The 17,396-nt window shown below is 41.8% G+C and overlaps 1 protein-coding gene across 1 annotated transcript in view; it reads right to left on the bottom strand.

Annotated features, from left to right (window-relative positions):
* The window catches only part of CA10 (carbonic anhydrase 10), a 556,758-nt gene extending 541,414 nt beyond the window's left edge, over nucleotides 1–15,344 (bottom strand). The window contains exon 1 of the mRNA XM_008011426.3: nucleotides 14,258–15,344. Coding sequence (XP_008009617.1) covers nucleotides 14,258–14,318 — 61 coding nt within the window. The 5' untranslated portion in view covers nucleotides 14,319–15,344. The remainder of the gene's footprint in view (nucleotides 1–14,257) is intronic.
* Between the last annotated feature and the right edge of the window lie 2,052 nt (nucleotides 15,345–17,396).

The following is a 17,396-nucleotide window of genomic DNA, read 5'->3' as shown; positions in this document are numbered from 1 at the left end:
TAGTGTTCAAATTTTAAAATATAATCATGTGAAAAATGTTCTTTTTAAAAAAAGAGAGGTTATAAAAATAATACATTGGGAACTAATCAGCAACTAATGAAATAATGCCAAAATGCAAAAAGTGATGATGTTCCATGAAGGTTCCATGTACCTAAAGCAACTGGATCTCATTAAATCCCTGGGACCTAAAATCAGGCTAGCTGGGGTGGGTCTATACTCAGCTTCTCTAAGTACAATCAATTTAAGAGAAACAGGAGTAGAGGTTTAGTGGATTAGTCACAGCAGGCCATTAATCTCTGCATTCTCAGTTGTAATCCAGCCTCTACCAATGAGATTGGAGGAAAAAAATCCCACAAAAAAAACAAACACCGGGAAAAGCTCTAAAGCAGGCTCCCTAGAGACAGACATACTCAGGTCACAGTTTGCTTGTCTTTACTTAACATCAATACAGTAGTTATCATCTGTCCTATTTCTTGTTGGTTTTCCTTTCATGCCTTTTGCTGAAATGCTCAGATCAGATATATTTGAAAAGGAACCATACCGCAATCCCAGGAATAGCTCAGCATTTAATTATCATTTAAAAAAATCCTTCTGTCAAGTGAATATGAAACACAAATCAAAGCTATGTTTTCATGTTGCAAATAGGTTGAAAAAAACATGGGTAAGGTTATCATAAACACAAATTAGTGCTTGGGGAAGCAGGTAAAACTGAGCAATGAAAAGGAAATAGAGTAGCCAAATTTCAGTAAAAATGAGTGACAGTTTCAAAAATTGCAGAGTAAATAGTATCTCTTTTATCATAAATGGATTAGACCATAATAATACCTCACTTCTTTACTGCTCTGGCAAATGACCTAGAATTTACTAATGTATTAAGTGGGAAAAAATAAGCAGCAAATTCCTGAGCCAGGATTCTATTTATGCCACTAGTGTCAAGGCCGAATATTTATTGGATTATATGAGACCACACGTCTACATGAGAGGTTTTGATAAATTTAAAGTGCAGTTGTAAACTAAAAATAGGTGTCATTAATTTCTTAATTTTAAAAAAATTATTAAAGGAACATATGGGCCAGACCCAGTAAACTGTCTCTGAAGATGATGCTATGAAAAGACATCATTATCTCCCTTTTTATTACCTTTAAAATATTCCCCAAACATTCTAGTTTCCCCTAGTGAATCAGATGCAACCAACCTTAACTGATTATGTGCTATGTGCAGACATTGTGCTAAACATTTTCACATGCATTGGCTCATTTAATCGCCATGTTTTACATGATATTGCCAAATTCCTTCCTAATTTTGCTCCATGTGTCTTTTATTATTTTAGCTTCAGCCATAATGAAAGCAAAAGCCACCATTTATCAAGTGCACTCTACGTGCCAAACACCAGGCTCCACTTTTTTTTATTTCAAGCCCCTTAACTCCAAAGATAGGTGTTATTACGTCCAATTTACAAACGAGGATACTGACACTTAGTTAGAGATGTTAAATAACTTCCTAAAGTCACACAATAAGAAACAGCAGAGTTGAGGTTAAATAGTAAGACAATGTATAATGTTTTCAATGAATGCTCTTCAATAAATCTGTAGCAGTCAATGATGACCCCTAGACCCTTTCGCAGTGTTGCACTAGAGGGTGACAAGGTAATCATTCCACAAATATTATTTAGGTTATTTTTCTCATAATGTCTTATCTTATGATTGCCCATCTAGAAAGTCATTTGCCACTTTTCTGTTCACTCAAGTCGTGAAAGATCTTCCCATATTTTCATCTTGTTGCCTCAACATTTCAAAAACTGGGTAAGTTTAGCATGAACAACAAATTTGAACAACTTTCTGTAAAAGTCTGTTAACATACTAAAGTTCCCAAGTTGGAAAGGGACCTAGAAACTACTTACTCCAATATGCTTAACCTGTTTAAAAGGAGAAAACTGGCCCCAGAATAGTAAAATTAATTCCTCCATGCTACAGAAGTAGTAGTGGCAAAACTAACGCTAAACACAACATGTCTTAACTTCCATCCTAGTAATCTCTTTAGCAAATCACCTAATTCTAGCTTTCCTATAATGTATAAAAATGTCCTCCAGGAACAATACTTAAGAAGGTTTAAAATTCTAGACCTAGAAAAGGTATTTGTTTATTCTTAACCACGGTTTCCTGTCTCTGATCTAACTTGTTATGCAAAATAACATCTTGAATCCCATAGCTATTTAGGTTTGTTTAATAGATTTTGAGGTAAACCATTGCTGAAAGGATCTTTGAAAGATTAGTCACTATTCTATATACTTGCTTACTCTCTCAAGGAATTCAAGCACATTACTAGAGCCTCATAAACAGGTTATACTTTACTCTGGGATATAATACAGTAAAACGATAAGGAACTTCATACTGTTTGACCCAATAATCACAATATTGAGATTATTTTTTAAAAATAATTCAATAAATATCTACTTGGATAAAAACAAATGCCAAAAAATGTCATAAACTAGAAACAACATATATGTTTAAAAACTAGGGAAAAGTTAAATGTAAATAATGCTATTTTAGATGAATAAACTACTCTGGAAATATAAGAAAAAAATACATATTAAAGTAGCAGATACTAGCTAATTGTTCATAAACCATTTTCCCTTTGCTCCTGGCTACAAGGCTAGCCTACGACTCTCCAAGTGCCTTAAAATAAGATGTTAATGGGTGCAGCACATCAACATGGTATATGTATACAAATGTAACAAACCTGCATGTTGTGCACATGTACCTTAGAACTTAAAGTATAATAAAATAAATAAATAAGATGTGGCTGGTTGGGCACTTTGGCTCACGCCTGTAATCCCAGTACTTTGGGAGGCGGAGGCAGGAGGATCACTTGAGGTTGGGAGTTTGAGACCAGTCTGACCAACATGGTGAAACCCCATGGTAAAAAAACAAAAATAAAAATAAGATGTGGCAATGTGATTAACCAGAAAGGATGCCCACAGCTTTCCTTCTTGGCCCACAAAAACCCCTCCTGTGGTCTTCCTCTACACATTTTTTTCCCCATCTGGTGATATCGATGCCCAGGAAAACTTTGGAAACCACAGGAGGTAGCAGAGCCCCCATCAACCTTGAGACTCCAAGTCACTACTAATGACGTAATTTTTTTTCTTGTATCTCTTTCCTCTCACCAAGCACCTACATGCCTCCACACATACATTGACATCTATTGGACAATTAATGCAAATAAGAAGTAAGCCTCCATTGTGTTATGTCACTAAGATTGCAGAGTGTATGTGTCAGGGTTCAGGATATCCTGAACTGACACAACTAGGAAGCAACATGGGAAAATATTTAAGATACAAAGTTTCTTTTTAAAGTACAAATTGGAAAAGTTACTGTTTCAAAATTTAGTAAACAAAAATTTGGTCTATGGGGAATAATTTTTTTCCTAAATTTTTTTTCTAATATTGTATCATATTTGGCATAAAATACACTCATTGATTCCTGGCTTCACTCACGTCTGTGACACTAAAACACTTTGCATATACAGTCCCTGTCTTGCGAGGAGCACTGGTCAAGAAAGAACATCTCAATTGAATACATGATTGGGCGCGGTGGCTCAAGCCTGTAATCCCAGCACTTTGGGAGGCCAAGATGGGCGGATCACGAGGTCAGGAGATCGAGACCATCCTGGCTAACACGTTGAAACCCCGTCTCTACTAAAAAAATACAAAACACTAGCCAGGCGACGTGGCAGGCACCTGTAGTCCCAGCTACTCGGGAGGCTGAGGCAGGAGAATGGCGTGAACCCGGGAGGCGGAGTTTGCAGTGAGCCGAGATCGCACCACTGCACTCCAGCCTGGGCAACAGAGCCAGACTCCATCTCAAAAAAAAAAAAAAAATACATGATTGGCCTAAACAACTAAGGCATAAACACAACTGTCATTCATTAAGTTGTTCAACTTGTCTTACTTTGGATGTGGCACATTATATGCCTTTACCTGGCTTAGTCAAGCTCTCATTTCAGCAGTTCTGAAAGCAGATTTAAAAAAAAAAAAAAAAAAGCTTGCACTGACTTATACAGTTAAAATAGCACGTGGCTTTCATTCAGCCAATAAAACTCAGTGCTAAAACAAAACTAAAACTAAAAGGCCACAAAGAACTACACCACAGTGGAAAAACAGGAATGAAACTTGTTACAGAAATAAAACATAATGACTTCACTACTTTGTATTCCACTCTACAGGGTTTTGAGTCACTGCAACTTAGAGCCAGTATCATTATGGTGCATTATAAGACTTAGACATCAAATGACATATTTCTATTCACACCCAGGTCATACAATAGAAACCTGATACTCACCAATGTCTCACTTTAAAATCCCCAAACATCCACTGAGAAATTAACAATAGGGCCCCTTTTTTTTCTATAACCCCTTTTTATTTTTTTCTGTAATTAAGATTACAAGCAAACAACAACATTATCCAATTGACCATTTCCTCACAGTTGTAAAGATTAACCAGGTGATTACAGGGTGAATTCACGGCCAAGGACAGCAAATCCACTCCGTTCTTTCAATTCCTTGGCTGCCAGCTCTTCTCTGGTAAGAACTAGTCAACTACACCACAATTCTGTTACAAAAGGCCAGAGGGGAAGTAATGTTTTTTGGCACAAGACTGAAAACACCATAGAGACCACAGTAATTTCCTGTATTGCTCTGCATCAAGACTGAAAAGTGGGGTAGGCTATTCTCCCTCAAGCACTCTAGTTCAACACTAACTAGGGAACAGTGAGCTTTCTAAAGTGTTGTTTCCTCCCAAGTAGGAACTTGGTAAGAAATACCATACATGTTCTAAGCGATCTCCTCAAGAAGGAACAGAGATGACATGGAGAAAAGAATGACAGTGTAGTCACCGATCTTTAATTGTCCTAGTTCAAACCTTTGGTATGGTGTCATAAATACAGAAAGAGCCAAACTACATTTTAAACAACTATAAAGTGCCCCAAATAAGGATGATTTGTCAAATGGAAATATGAGTCAGAGCAGGGACTAGAAAACGATCAAACACACTGCTCATTGGGAAGGTTCCCATTCTCTGTGATTCTGCACACTCAAAAACCTACATGCAGTAGAAGCAAGACAACAGCTGAAAGAGGTGTCATCTTCATCTCCCCTCCCTCATGGCCTCAGATCTTGTCCCCCAGTCTCCCCTGAATGTGGAAAAGCCACTCTCAATCGCTCCTTGTTATTCATTTATGTATTAATTCAGTCATTCATTATTGAGCATTTTCTAAATGCCAGGCACTGGGTTGGGTAATGGAAAAAAAACACACACATTCGTGTGTCACTACATACACATTCTATAGGGCAAAGACCATTGCTGTTTTGTTTGCTACATTGTATCTTATGCCTGGCCCAGTGCCCACTTCATAGGAGGCATTCGTTATCATTTGTGGAATAAATTAACAAATATATTAAACCCGGGGAAAAAAACTTCCATATATATTACTTTACTGTTTATTTCAAGAATCCTCTGAGGTATTTATTATTATTCTAACCTTGTGTTGGAGGACAGGCCTATGCTCCCTCAATAATTGCAGCTATCACAATTGTTTTCCTTGAGGGTAAAAGGTAGCTGTGTGTATAGTGAGAGAGAGGGGAGCGGAAAGAGAATATGTTGACTCACATCCTTCAGTAAATGTGTTTATTCCAACTCTGGCATTGCTGCCAAATGTGTTGCAAAGCCAGCAAGACTTGGCTCTGGAAAACTCACCTGAAAGTCACAGGCCTCATTTCCTACTGACAGCCCCTTCAGCCACCAGGCATGAAGTATTGGACAAAGTTAAAGATTAATTCTTCATTTACTGTGACGAAAGTACCACCTCTCCCAGATCAGGAGGCAAAGGCATTTGTATGCTGTCTCCTTCATAACCATTGATAATCTCTCCACTGCCATGCTGATGGCCCCCTAATGCAAATGTAATCAAACCCCACACTGGCTATCACGTTACCAGCCCAATCTTGCTAATAAACAGCAATTGTGGCTTTGTTATAAAAGTGATCCTAGATCATTTCTCATCACCCAAACCTTCCCACCCCAACCCCTCACTGCTGGAAATCCTTTAAAGTTCTGTTTAAGGTTACATGAAATAAAAACTGCAAAAAAGTTACAGAAAATCTTCACTAATCAATGGGTAAGATGATAATAGACATACTGTAAAATTCACGATCAGTCAGTAGGGTCCTGGCTTTTTTTTCCTAGGGTGTAAATATATGGCAATAAACTAAGTAAAGAGATGATATAAACTCTGTAATCTATATCTGGGTTACTCCAAAGCTTCTGGGAAGCCATCTGGAACCAGGGACAACACTGGAAAATGATCAGTGTTCTGGGCCAAGTGGAGCATAGCTGGACAAGAGCCAAAGCTTTAATACTGACTGGTCTCTTCCTAATGAAGGATGCAAACTGGGCCTTTAAAAGATGCCTTCCTTGCACAGAGGGGCACTAGGTGATTCTTACTGACAATACTATATGCAAGGGATTACTGTTACTGAAATTATATACCTTATATACTCTTCCGTCTCAACCTCATCCATCACACTACACTCTAGTTGTGGCCATGTTGACTTTTTGACCGTCCCCTGAATTAATTATGTCTTATGTCCTATCTAATCTCCCTTCCTTTGCAAGTGCTGTTTCACATGTTCATCAATCTCTCATCACATCCCTCTTGGTTAATTAGCCAAAATCTTCCACGACAACTCTTTAACATCCTTGGAGACTCACCCTAAGCATCCTCTACTAACACTACTTACTCTCCTTCTCTACCCCTCCCACTTTCAGGATGAATCAGATGTCCCTGCTCTCTTCTCCTCAAACACTTTCTATACCTCTTTTTATTACAATGCCTATCACATTCTGCTGTGACTACCAATATTTAAAAAATCAGTCTCTTACTAGTTGAAGAATTTTTGGAGGAAAAGGTCACTGTCTTACTTATTCTGTTTGGATTCTGAGTACCTGATGTATAGTGTGCCCTCAATAAATGTTGAATGATTAAGTGGACAAAGAAAACCATTTCAATTTAGGTCTCTACACTCATTCTATACTAACTGAACCATGGAGTGGGTAAAATGGATATATCATTTAGTTAACCAGGGGTATATTCTGTTAAGTGAATACGTACTCTATTGGAAATAAGAGTTGAACAGAATGTAATAAGATAAAACTGCTACACAATGCTTTGTAGTGCTTCAAGCATCTGTTTTATGTCAAATAGTGTATCTATTGCTTAGCCCACAATTAATCTTCATGACACCAATGCATGTACAGATGATTCATTTCTCTTAGCCTTCATCTAATGCTAAAGACATTGTTATTATTCTTCAAGTACAAAATTGAAGACATTTGTATTTGCTTAACCTGAAAATACCAAATCTCAAAGATCAGGATAAATGAGAGCCACAAGAGATTTATAAAAAATGAATTTTTAAACAAGTCTATCACTTAGAATGTCCCATAATGGCCTAATTGATCTATCAGGCCAGGATTTTTTTAATGGGTTTTGTGATCAAGAATAAATGTTGACAGGAAAAGAAGACAAGGAGTTGAGTTTCTAAGTAATATCTTATTACAATCAAAGTAAAAATATTAAGTTGCACACAAACCCGATTATGTCATTTTCCTTAGCTCCCCATTAGCTAGCTCCTCATAAGTAAAAGGTAAGGTCTAAGCTTCTTATCATGGCTTACAATCTCCTTCGCACTGGCCTAAGGTTATTTTTGTAACCCCTATATCCAGTCATTTATTCCAACCCATCCACGCCATATGCCCAATCCACCATACTTTGATATTTTGTTTTTTAAATGCCTTCTTGTCTATGAACATACTATTCTTGCCACACGATATGTCTTCTTTCTCCATGTTCTGTTGAAATCTCATGTATTCTTCTAGGTCTAGCTCATATGTTTTCTATAAATCTTTTCCCTTCCCCACTTGTATCTACCCACAACAGAGTTAATTGCTCTTCCTTTATATTTCTATTATACTTTATACACACTTCTATTTTACAGCATGTACTCTCTTGTTAAATACTAAGGACCAAGTATTGTTCATTTCTGTGATTCCAGTGCCTGGCATACAGTTTGCTGTCAATACATTTTTGTTGAACATAGAATAAATGATTAAATAATTAATTGGCATTTAGAAAAACTGATCCAAAGTGTCAACAAGTATTATTATTGATGTCAATGATGATGATGATGATAATTTTATGGGAGCAACTTCAATTTACTGAATGATTAATAACACGTCAGGCAGTATGGCAGATTCTTTTGTACATTTTCTATATCTCACATTTTACAGATGAGGACTTAAGGCACACAGAACTTAAATTACTTATCCAAGACCACACAGAGAGTGAATCCCAAAGTTAGAATTCACATGTCTGCCTATCTGGGCTCTAAAACCCAGGCTTGCTCTCATATGATGTGTATTGGCTAATGGCTGCTGTATTCCAGATACCACATTAGCCATTTCACAAATGGTGTTTTATTATCCTTATAATTACCTTGTAGGAACAACCACCTTGAGAGGTAAGTATCTGTTTTACAGATGAGCAAGCTGAGACCCTACCTCCAGTCCCCTCCAGTTCACCCCCTACAGAAGAACTCCAACTCAACTGTCCACAATCTCAAACAGGCTACAAACTCTGTAAAGTACAGTGCTAGTTGTAGACATGCAACAGAAATTTAAAATCCAAAGAAATGTCAGAATTTCAAATGAATTTTAACCAAGAATCCATTGAATTGATGCAAAGATCCGTAATAAAAAAAAAAGTCACAAAGTGAATAACCATATTAGGATACTTCATATTCTCTCAATTCAATAGCTCCCTAAGTGGGCTCATCCCAACTTTCCAGTATCTCCCAAAGTGAATCTTTCATTTCAGCTGGGACATTCTTTAGTGTACATCCTCGTTTCTATTCCTCCTTTTTGATGATGAGGTCCCCTCTGTCTCTTTCATCAAAATCTCCAAAATCAATCTCCTTTTCTTTCATGTCTAGACTTCTCCCTTCTATATAATTTATGCCAATTATTAAACAATTAGACATTATTCTTATTCGTTTATATCACAATGCATTTTAGCATTACAACTTTGCATTTATAATAATATCTTAACAAATAAACATTACTCATATTACATTATATCATTCTAAACTGTGTGTATGTATCTCAACTTCTATAACTGTATCTTAAGTATGGATCATATATAGTGTAAAGCATATATAGTGTAAAACAGATGCTTTACACTTGCATAATGCAAAACATGTTTATTCAAGAATAACTCTCTGAAGTTTCCCTCAGCAATGCTTTGAAATAGGCAAAGCAAATATAATTTTTATTTTATGGATGAGGACTGAGATTCTGAGAGGTCACGAAAACTGCCCAAAGTTATAAAGGTAATGAAGGTGGAGTTGTATTGAAGGAAAAGTCTTCTGATTTCCATACTCTTTCTATAATGACTTGCTATCATACACATTTATGATACTTGGGTCTCTTTTTGACCTAACCCTTAGGCCCAAGTATATAATGCTTAATTACGGTGATAAATTGAGATGTTAGTTACTGACTTGGACTGGTAATCAAACCCCTCTCCCCAGCCAAGGGACTGGCAGTCCACAGTGACATTTATTTTCGCCCTTGAGATTTTATACAACTCCAAAAGACTTTCTTTACTCACTATCTGGAGAGTTTTATCTATGATGGTGGTTATCTGTCAGTAACTGGGCTATATGACATCACATGGGAAACTGGATTTAAAGAAGCCACATTGCTAAGGAGATCATCAGATAAGTAGTCATTGTAAGGGTGGGACTTTTTATTGGGGGACATTCTATTTCGAGCCATATTGAAAGCATATGTAGTTTACCATTTTTGAGGCACTTTAAAGTTGGGTCTATACTGCATTATAATATGCAATGGAAAGAAAAATTCTGTGAATCCCCTGGGTAATAAGTACTACATGGTTTCCAGGTAGTTTAGTCAACTTTCCAAGCCTCAACTCCATATTGGACTTACAGGGATAAAGTGGGTTACGCTCATGACTATGCACCAAAGCTTAATGCTACCAGTCTCATTTGTATGGGAAGGAAAATTAAGAGACTTTTCAAAATTGTTTAGCCAAAGCTTCCTGGAAAATAAGATTTGTGCTCAATGTTATAGATGTGCTTGCTGATGATAGTTTTCTTTTTGCTTTTAAACAAGTTGATATGGAAAAAGGTAAAAGCTCTACTCCACCATGAACTAAGCCTATACAATGTCAGATTTGTAGGAAATAATGACATTATTGCATGCTTACTATGTGATAGAAACTGTGATGTGTGAAAATCATTGGACACAATATCTCATTTAGTTGACAGAACAAACATGTGGTATGTGTACTATTATCTCTTTTCTACACATAAGAAAACTGAAGTTATGCCATTTTAATGTTAAGATTAGGAAAACAATGTAGGAAATATTCCTTGCTTGTAGAGATTGCTGATCCTAAGATGCTAGAGGCATTTGGGTAATAGTCTCATCTGTTTGATTGACAGGGTAATGTACAACTCAAATGCTACCTTAATTCTAGCTCTAAACTGTAATCATCTTAAACTTTTACTACCAAATTCTCTAAGACTTACATTCATTTAACCCAATTTATTCTTTCAGAGACATCAATATAAAAAAAATTAAATAAAAATATTTGAAAGGAATCTTGAACCAAAACGTAAATGATATACTGAATTTTGACTCAGGTAGACCTGGATGTGAAACCTCTAGGCTGAAGTTCTGTGGGCTTTGGTTGCTATATCTATAAGATTGTCCCACAAATTCTAAGAATAGATGAATTAAATATGTGCAATATATGTAAAATGTGTGAAAATGCCACATAATTCAAACGGTTGTTGATGTTATTATTATGAATAAACTGACAAAGAAGTAAAGTTACATAAGGAGGAAGTAGGATGCGTTGTATAAACTAAATTAGGCAGCTCTTGTCTGACCAGGAAATTCTCTCCTCATGCTGCTAAGCATACATTCTTGCTGATCTGAGCTGCTTTGGTAGGAGGGGAATAGTGCTCTTGCAGTACACAGAAAAATCATTCTAGTTCTCTCTCTTTAACTCTCTGATCTCTTCATAGACCCTGGATGCCTTACATTTTCAGCAAAGTGAGATCTGAGTTTAATGGAAAGCCAGAAGAACTCCCAAATCATGCCCTTTAGCCTAGCTGTGTTGCATTAAGTAGCCAAAGCTGATGTGATCTCGCAAATAAAAGACATATGTGCTACTGACCCAGCATCTAGCTAAGCCTGGCCAAACAGTCCCATTTTCCAATAGTTTCATCAAAACCAAATTATTAGCACAGAACCATCAAACATGCCAAGCCCAGGTGTCTGTACTTTAAGCAATATATCCAAATAGGCCCATGGAGAAATTTGGGGGTGGGTTAGAGGAAGTGTTGGAACCTTTGGTTAACAAAACACTAAGCTACAAAGCAGTAGTGTGTTCCTGAAAGTAAATGCCACCAAATGAAATTCAGTCAATATATATTCCATACGACAAAGCTACTACCAACATTTTCCTTCTGTAAAGTGTTTAGACTACGGACTTCTACTAGCCTTTTCCAGCCTGGTGTTTCTCAGTAATGGAGCCAACTCTATCAATGTTTCAAGTATCAATGTCTGGTCACTCTGTAAGGATTAGCACCCATTTAGTGGTCAGGAAAATTCATTCCAAGATGCTAAAGAGGTGCTTTGTTTTTAATTTTTTAAATTTAAGATTTAGCAGATTCTATGATCACAGGGTTATGTTCCTTTCAGTAGAGCTCAGTCATGAGTAAATTAAAACTGCAAATCATGGAGACAGAAAAGAAAGATCCACTAAACTCTCTCAAAGCCAAAATTATTCAACCTTAGTGCATTGCATTTCCTATACATCCTAAGGCTGCCAGAAGGAAAAAGAATGGAGTCTGAGTCTCCCAAACTATAGCAATTGTGAGTCATAATCATATTACTAATAATAATTCTCACATACATGGGCATTATTAAATGAGTGGCTCTGCTTACAGGAGGATGAGGGCACCCTGACCATGGAGAAGAAATGGCCCTTTAAAGTTGTTTATGGATGTGTAAAATAAAGAGTATATGATGTTGCATCCCTGCCTAAATGTCTTCATAGAGTGCAAATTAATGCAGATCCTAACTAGGCATTTGGAACGCTAACCTAGTTTTCTGTGTTTAGCTAATAGCTAGCAATTTTGCTTACACTTTTATCCTCTCATTACATAGCAATAATGATTATTTAGTAAATACATGTGAAAGGCCATGTACTTCATAGCACTCCTCCTGGGTTGGAAATAACCCCCCTCCTAATGCTTCCATTTGAATAATTTAGTTGCTGATACACCAAATCAAATATAGCTGTGACAGGTATCCCACTAATGCTTTTTTTGGAGGCTAAGATCAGACCCTTTCTCAGCCTGTTCCCCTCGGTGATTGCCTGGCCAAACTCAGGGTAAGAGCTGGGGACAAAGAGGATGCTGGAGGAAATCCAGAGCCTTAATCAATGTTAACCCTTTATAAATCTTAAAGGTACTCAGATGGCTTGTCTGATTTGAAAATTATTAATGATAACTGGGGAGAAGTAAGGAAAGGCTATTTTATAACTAGTCAAATATTTCGGAACAAGAGAGAGAGTTTGAAATAGACATGTAGAAGAGAAAGATGTAAAATATGGCCTTGTGAGATGCCACCCAGTTCATATCTGGACATATGACTGATACAAACCTTTACAAGTCACTTGAGAATTTTTACTCCTAGATGCAGAATGGAATAATAGAAGTCCCACTAGAGGAGTTGGGGTGACCCCAGGGCACATTTTCTCGTCTGCCAGGTACACAACACATCTCACTGATGTATCACAGAGACAAATTTCTTAATAGGATAACCAAGTCCCACATAGAATGGTTTCGGATAACAGAGTCCCATTCCTTCCCTATGAGGAGAAAATTGGAAGCGAGACTGGGATTTGGAACAGAGTCCAGGGTGAGGGCAGAACTAGGGTTGTTTTCTCCTATCAAGAATCAGGTCTGGCTTAAGGGGAGGGGATTGACAGGGTTGAAGGAAGAGGCAGGAAACATGTCTCTCCACCCCAATGCTGCTTAAATGTGGCTGCTCAAAGGGGCAATATCCTGCTCTGCTCTTCTGATGACTTCATGGGAAGTTGGCCGAGTCCCCAGTTCTGCAAAAGGAATGCAGGCAGAAGGGAGCACTACAAATGGGCTTTTCCTTGGGTGCTCAAGTGGCAGGTGTGAAGGGAAATGGGGTGGGTGCCTTCAATGGGAGGAGCCACGGAACTGGGGAATACTGCTGGTCCAGGGGCTTTCCCCTTTCCCTCCCGGCTTCCTCCCATCCCCAATTCCCCGCACCAACAAAGACACTGCTCAAAAACCAGAACCCGTCCTAACACACTCAGGCACAGGTGTCCACAAGACCTACCTCCTTCACCTCAATACCCTGAAATCCCGTTTGCTCTTAAAAGCACAGACAGGCCCAAGTAGACTGAGAGGTCTGAGCCAGCACATCCTTGCTACTGGGAATTAAGAAACACCATGATGTAAAGTGGTATTTGTGACACTGTAGTGCTTTAAAAAGAAAATTGAGGGGTAGAGGAGGGTGTGCCAGCAGGTTTCAAAGCATCGCAATCGGTCCTGATATGTTTGGGGAAGGCATGGAGGACATATCTGATCCCTGCTGGTACTCTCCAGCCCTGCATCCTCCCGCAGTCTCTTGAAAGTGTTTAGATACCCGGGCAGGGCCCCGCGTCCATTTTGCCAGCCAGGAAGCACCGAGTTTGGGAACTTTGAAAGCCAGGGGATGGGGGTGGTGGTTGCCAAGGCTCGGATTTCGGCGCCAGAGTTCTCAGCCAGGAAAGCAGTTGAAAATCAACACCCATCTGCCTCTTCTTTCTCATCCCCCACCACTTTTTCCTTCACCCTTCCAGGACTGCACACAGATCCTAACCACCCTCCCCGTCCCCCCCCAACCCCCCCTACACACATTCAGACACCCTTTGGCTGAGAAGGATTTTGATTCTGAAGGCGGCAAACCCGCAGAACTGAAAGGGTCTCGCCACCCCCCTCTCCGCCCCGCGGCTACATACAATAAAACCCCATACACCCCAAACATCACAACATAACCCAAATCAGCCAGTGACTTCGGCGCGTCCCGTACCTGATATGCAGACGATGAAATTGGCTTGAAGAAGAAAAAGCACCTCCCAGACTATTTCCATCCTCTGATTCTCATTCCAAGTGCATCACTCGACGGGAAAACAGGGGGGGCCGGGGGGAGCCCGACACGGCACACACACATACACACGCGCACACACTTCCGAGCGAGTGCACACTCGCACTCCCACCCGACAGCCGGCCAGGGACAGTCACCCCCAAGATCAATATCGCAGTTTGAATTGTTCCGGCAAATCTCCCCTCGGGCTCGACGGATGTGCGCCCCAGATGTGCTGACACATGTCCGATGCCTCGCTGCCTCGGAGGTCTCCCCGCTCGCGTGTCTCTTCTCTTCGCACCAGCAGCGGAAACCGCACCAGCAGCAGCGGCGGCGGCGGCGGCGGCGGCAGCCACCTGAAGCCACCAACACTGGGCTCTTCCAGCAAAAACGAGACCCCGATTCGCCTGGCGCCCCAAGAAGACATAGACGATAGCCCCCCGCCGGGCCGCGCCGTGCAATTCCGGGCTCCCGGGAGCGCGTAGCTCGCTGGCTAAGCCCAGGCAGTCCGCGGCAAGTTGCCCTCGAAGTCCGCCCCCCTCACCAGGGCATGGTCGGAGGGTGGCTGCTGCGCTCCGGGGCCGTTCTTCTCCTGCTTCCGGGAGACGGGGAAGGAGCAGACACAGCAGACACACAGAAAAAGAGAGGCAGGGATTATTGCCCGAAACCGCCAGCCGCCGGCAGCCTCCGCCGACCCTCCCTGCTCCCCAAGTCCGCGCGCAGCCTGCCGCCTCTCAGCCGGGTTCTGGCCGTGCGTCCAGGGCGCCAAGGGGAAGGGCTGGGCCCCGGGGACTGGGGCGCGGTGGGGGTCCACGGACTCTCCAGGTCGCGCGCGCGCTTCCTGCTTCTTTGCTATTTTCCTGGACTCCCCAGAACCCCCAGTTGCCTGGCTTCCATCGCCCGCAACTAGCGCCGCTGCCGAGATTTTCCGCAATGCAACTGCAGGGGTCGTTATTTCCTCGCCTACGGATCCCGACGCTTCCCGAGTCAGAGAGGAGGAGGGCAGGTGGGGGCGGGAGGAGGAGGAGGAGAAGGAGGCTCGGCCAGGTGAGCGTCCCCGCCGCCGCCGGGAGTCCCAGCGTCAGCTCCGCAGCCCGGCATCCGGGGGCGGAGGCAGGAGGCCCGGGCGGGGAGGTGCGGCTGAGCTCGGCCATGAGGAGGAGGAGGAGGCTGGGTGTTACAGCTTCAGGCCACCTTGGCCTCCGCCTCGGCCCCAGTCCCTGGCAGCCGCCTCCGCACTCCGCACCGCCCTGGCTGCCTCTGTTACCCTCCAGGATTTTCGAGTTTCTCTTCTTAAAAAGAACTTCGCGCTGCGGGTTCGGCGCGGGAGACCCAGGCAGGACTCATCCTGGGAGTGCTGTGCTGTGCTCTCCCTCCGCTGCGAAATATTGGAGTTTTTTTTTTTTTTTTTTTTTTTGTGCATAATTCATTGCCTGCCCTCTCCATTTCGTCCCTCTCATGCCCCCCACCCCTTCCCCCTTTCCGTTCCAGTGCCAGAACACTACTTACCCCAGAGTTCTTTTCTCTGCAGGTTCCTAGACCAGGTGCAACTCTTGCCTGCAAGTCCCTGCCTCCCTCCTCCCGAAAGGGGGGAACACCGCCTTTCCAAGTCCGGGTGTCAGCAGCAGCTGCTGCCAACTGCGCCTTCGCCCAACTCCAGGAGGATTCGGGACTATTGGAAACCCGAGCTTTAGAGGAACGGGGTTCCTTTCTTGTCTTTCTTTTATTCTGCTTTTCTTTAGGGAAGCTCTAGTGCTTTGGAGGCTTTTGCTGGGCTCCAGGATACTTTCCGCCAACGACACTCAGCAGCTTCCACTGAAGGAGATTTCCCCACCAAACCCGCGCGCGCGCACACACACACACCCAGCGCGCGGCGCTCCAGGGCCCCAGGGGAAGGTAGGGGCGGCGCGAGCACCACCCGCCCACCCAGGCCGAGGCCAGGGGCAGCCGGTCCGCAGAAGGTCTCGTGGGGAGGCGGGCTGTCTATAGCCTAGGAAAGACTTGCACCCGGTTGCAGTGTGGATGCGGGAGAATTGAAGAAAACCCTGTGCTCAGGACTGTTTGCCTAAGAAGGCTGGGAACGAAAGGGGAAAGACAAAATCTCAACAGATTGGTTTGCTTCCATCGCTGCAGTGGTGGTTTGCGAAAGCTCAAACCTACCTCTTTGGGGTTACTGACGAAGAGGAGGGAGGGTGGAGGGAATCCCTGGGAAGATCCAGGATTTCTCGGCGCGCTTGTCCCGATTGGGAACTAGTGACGTTAGGAGATTTTGCACAAACGCTGATGAACACACACATAACAAACATAAACACACACATACCCCGCGGGGATTTTTTATCCACTTCTAATTTTTGATGTTTAGAAGCTATTTCAGTATAAACCTCGGTCGAAGAACTGCACAAAGGGTAGATAAGTGGAGATGGAGGAGGGGAAGGAAAGGGTGCCATTCATCCGCACAGAGTCAATCTAGTGAATCTTCCCGTGTTGATCCCAGCCCCCAGGCTGTGCGGCATCCGAGGGTGCGGAGTGGGAGCTAAAGGAGTTACATTACAGTGCTCCCAGGATTCTTGAAGGGACTCCAACTGCCCAGGAGTCTGGTGGGTCTTTTTGCTGAGTGGCGGGGAGAAGACGGAGGAACAAGAGAGAGCGCACAGCAGATCAGCAGCTTTCTGAGCTGTCTGGGCTGGGCGGCTGCGGGAGCCAGAGCTACGCAGTCCCACCGACTCTAGGGATTCAGAAAAGGAACCGCCGGCAGACCTGCCTACTCTTAAAGAAGGAGATGTGGCCGTGAGATCTGTTCTGTGAAACAAAGGCCAAGGACTCTAGGTGGTCAACACATTAAAAATCTAGGCCCAGATGAAATAAATCCAGCATTTGTATGTAGAGAGCTTCCAGGCTCAGCAGGGAAAAGAATGAAACTTCAGAACATTAAAAGAATTCCGGACAGTGAGAATTAGCCCATTTGGGAAACATATGGGGGCGTTTTTCTCCGTGCCTTGAAAGTAGACTGCATGAAGAATGAAGAACTATTATTAATTATTATTTTTTCTTTCCTTCCTTTTTTTTTTTTTTTTTTTTTTTTTTT

Source organism: Chlorocebus sabaeus, chromosome 16 (genome assembly GCF_047675955.1).
Source record: "Chlorocebus sabaeus isolate Y175 chromosome 16, mChlSab1.0.hap1, whole genome shotgun sequence".
NCBI classification, from domain to species: domain Eukaryota; kingdom Metazoa; phylum Chordata; class Mammalia; order Primates; family Cercopithecidae; genus Chlorocebus; species Chlorocebus sabaeus.
Note: the sequence above shows the minus strand (reverse complement) of the source record. Positions and strands in the feature narration are given on the sequence as shown.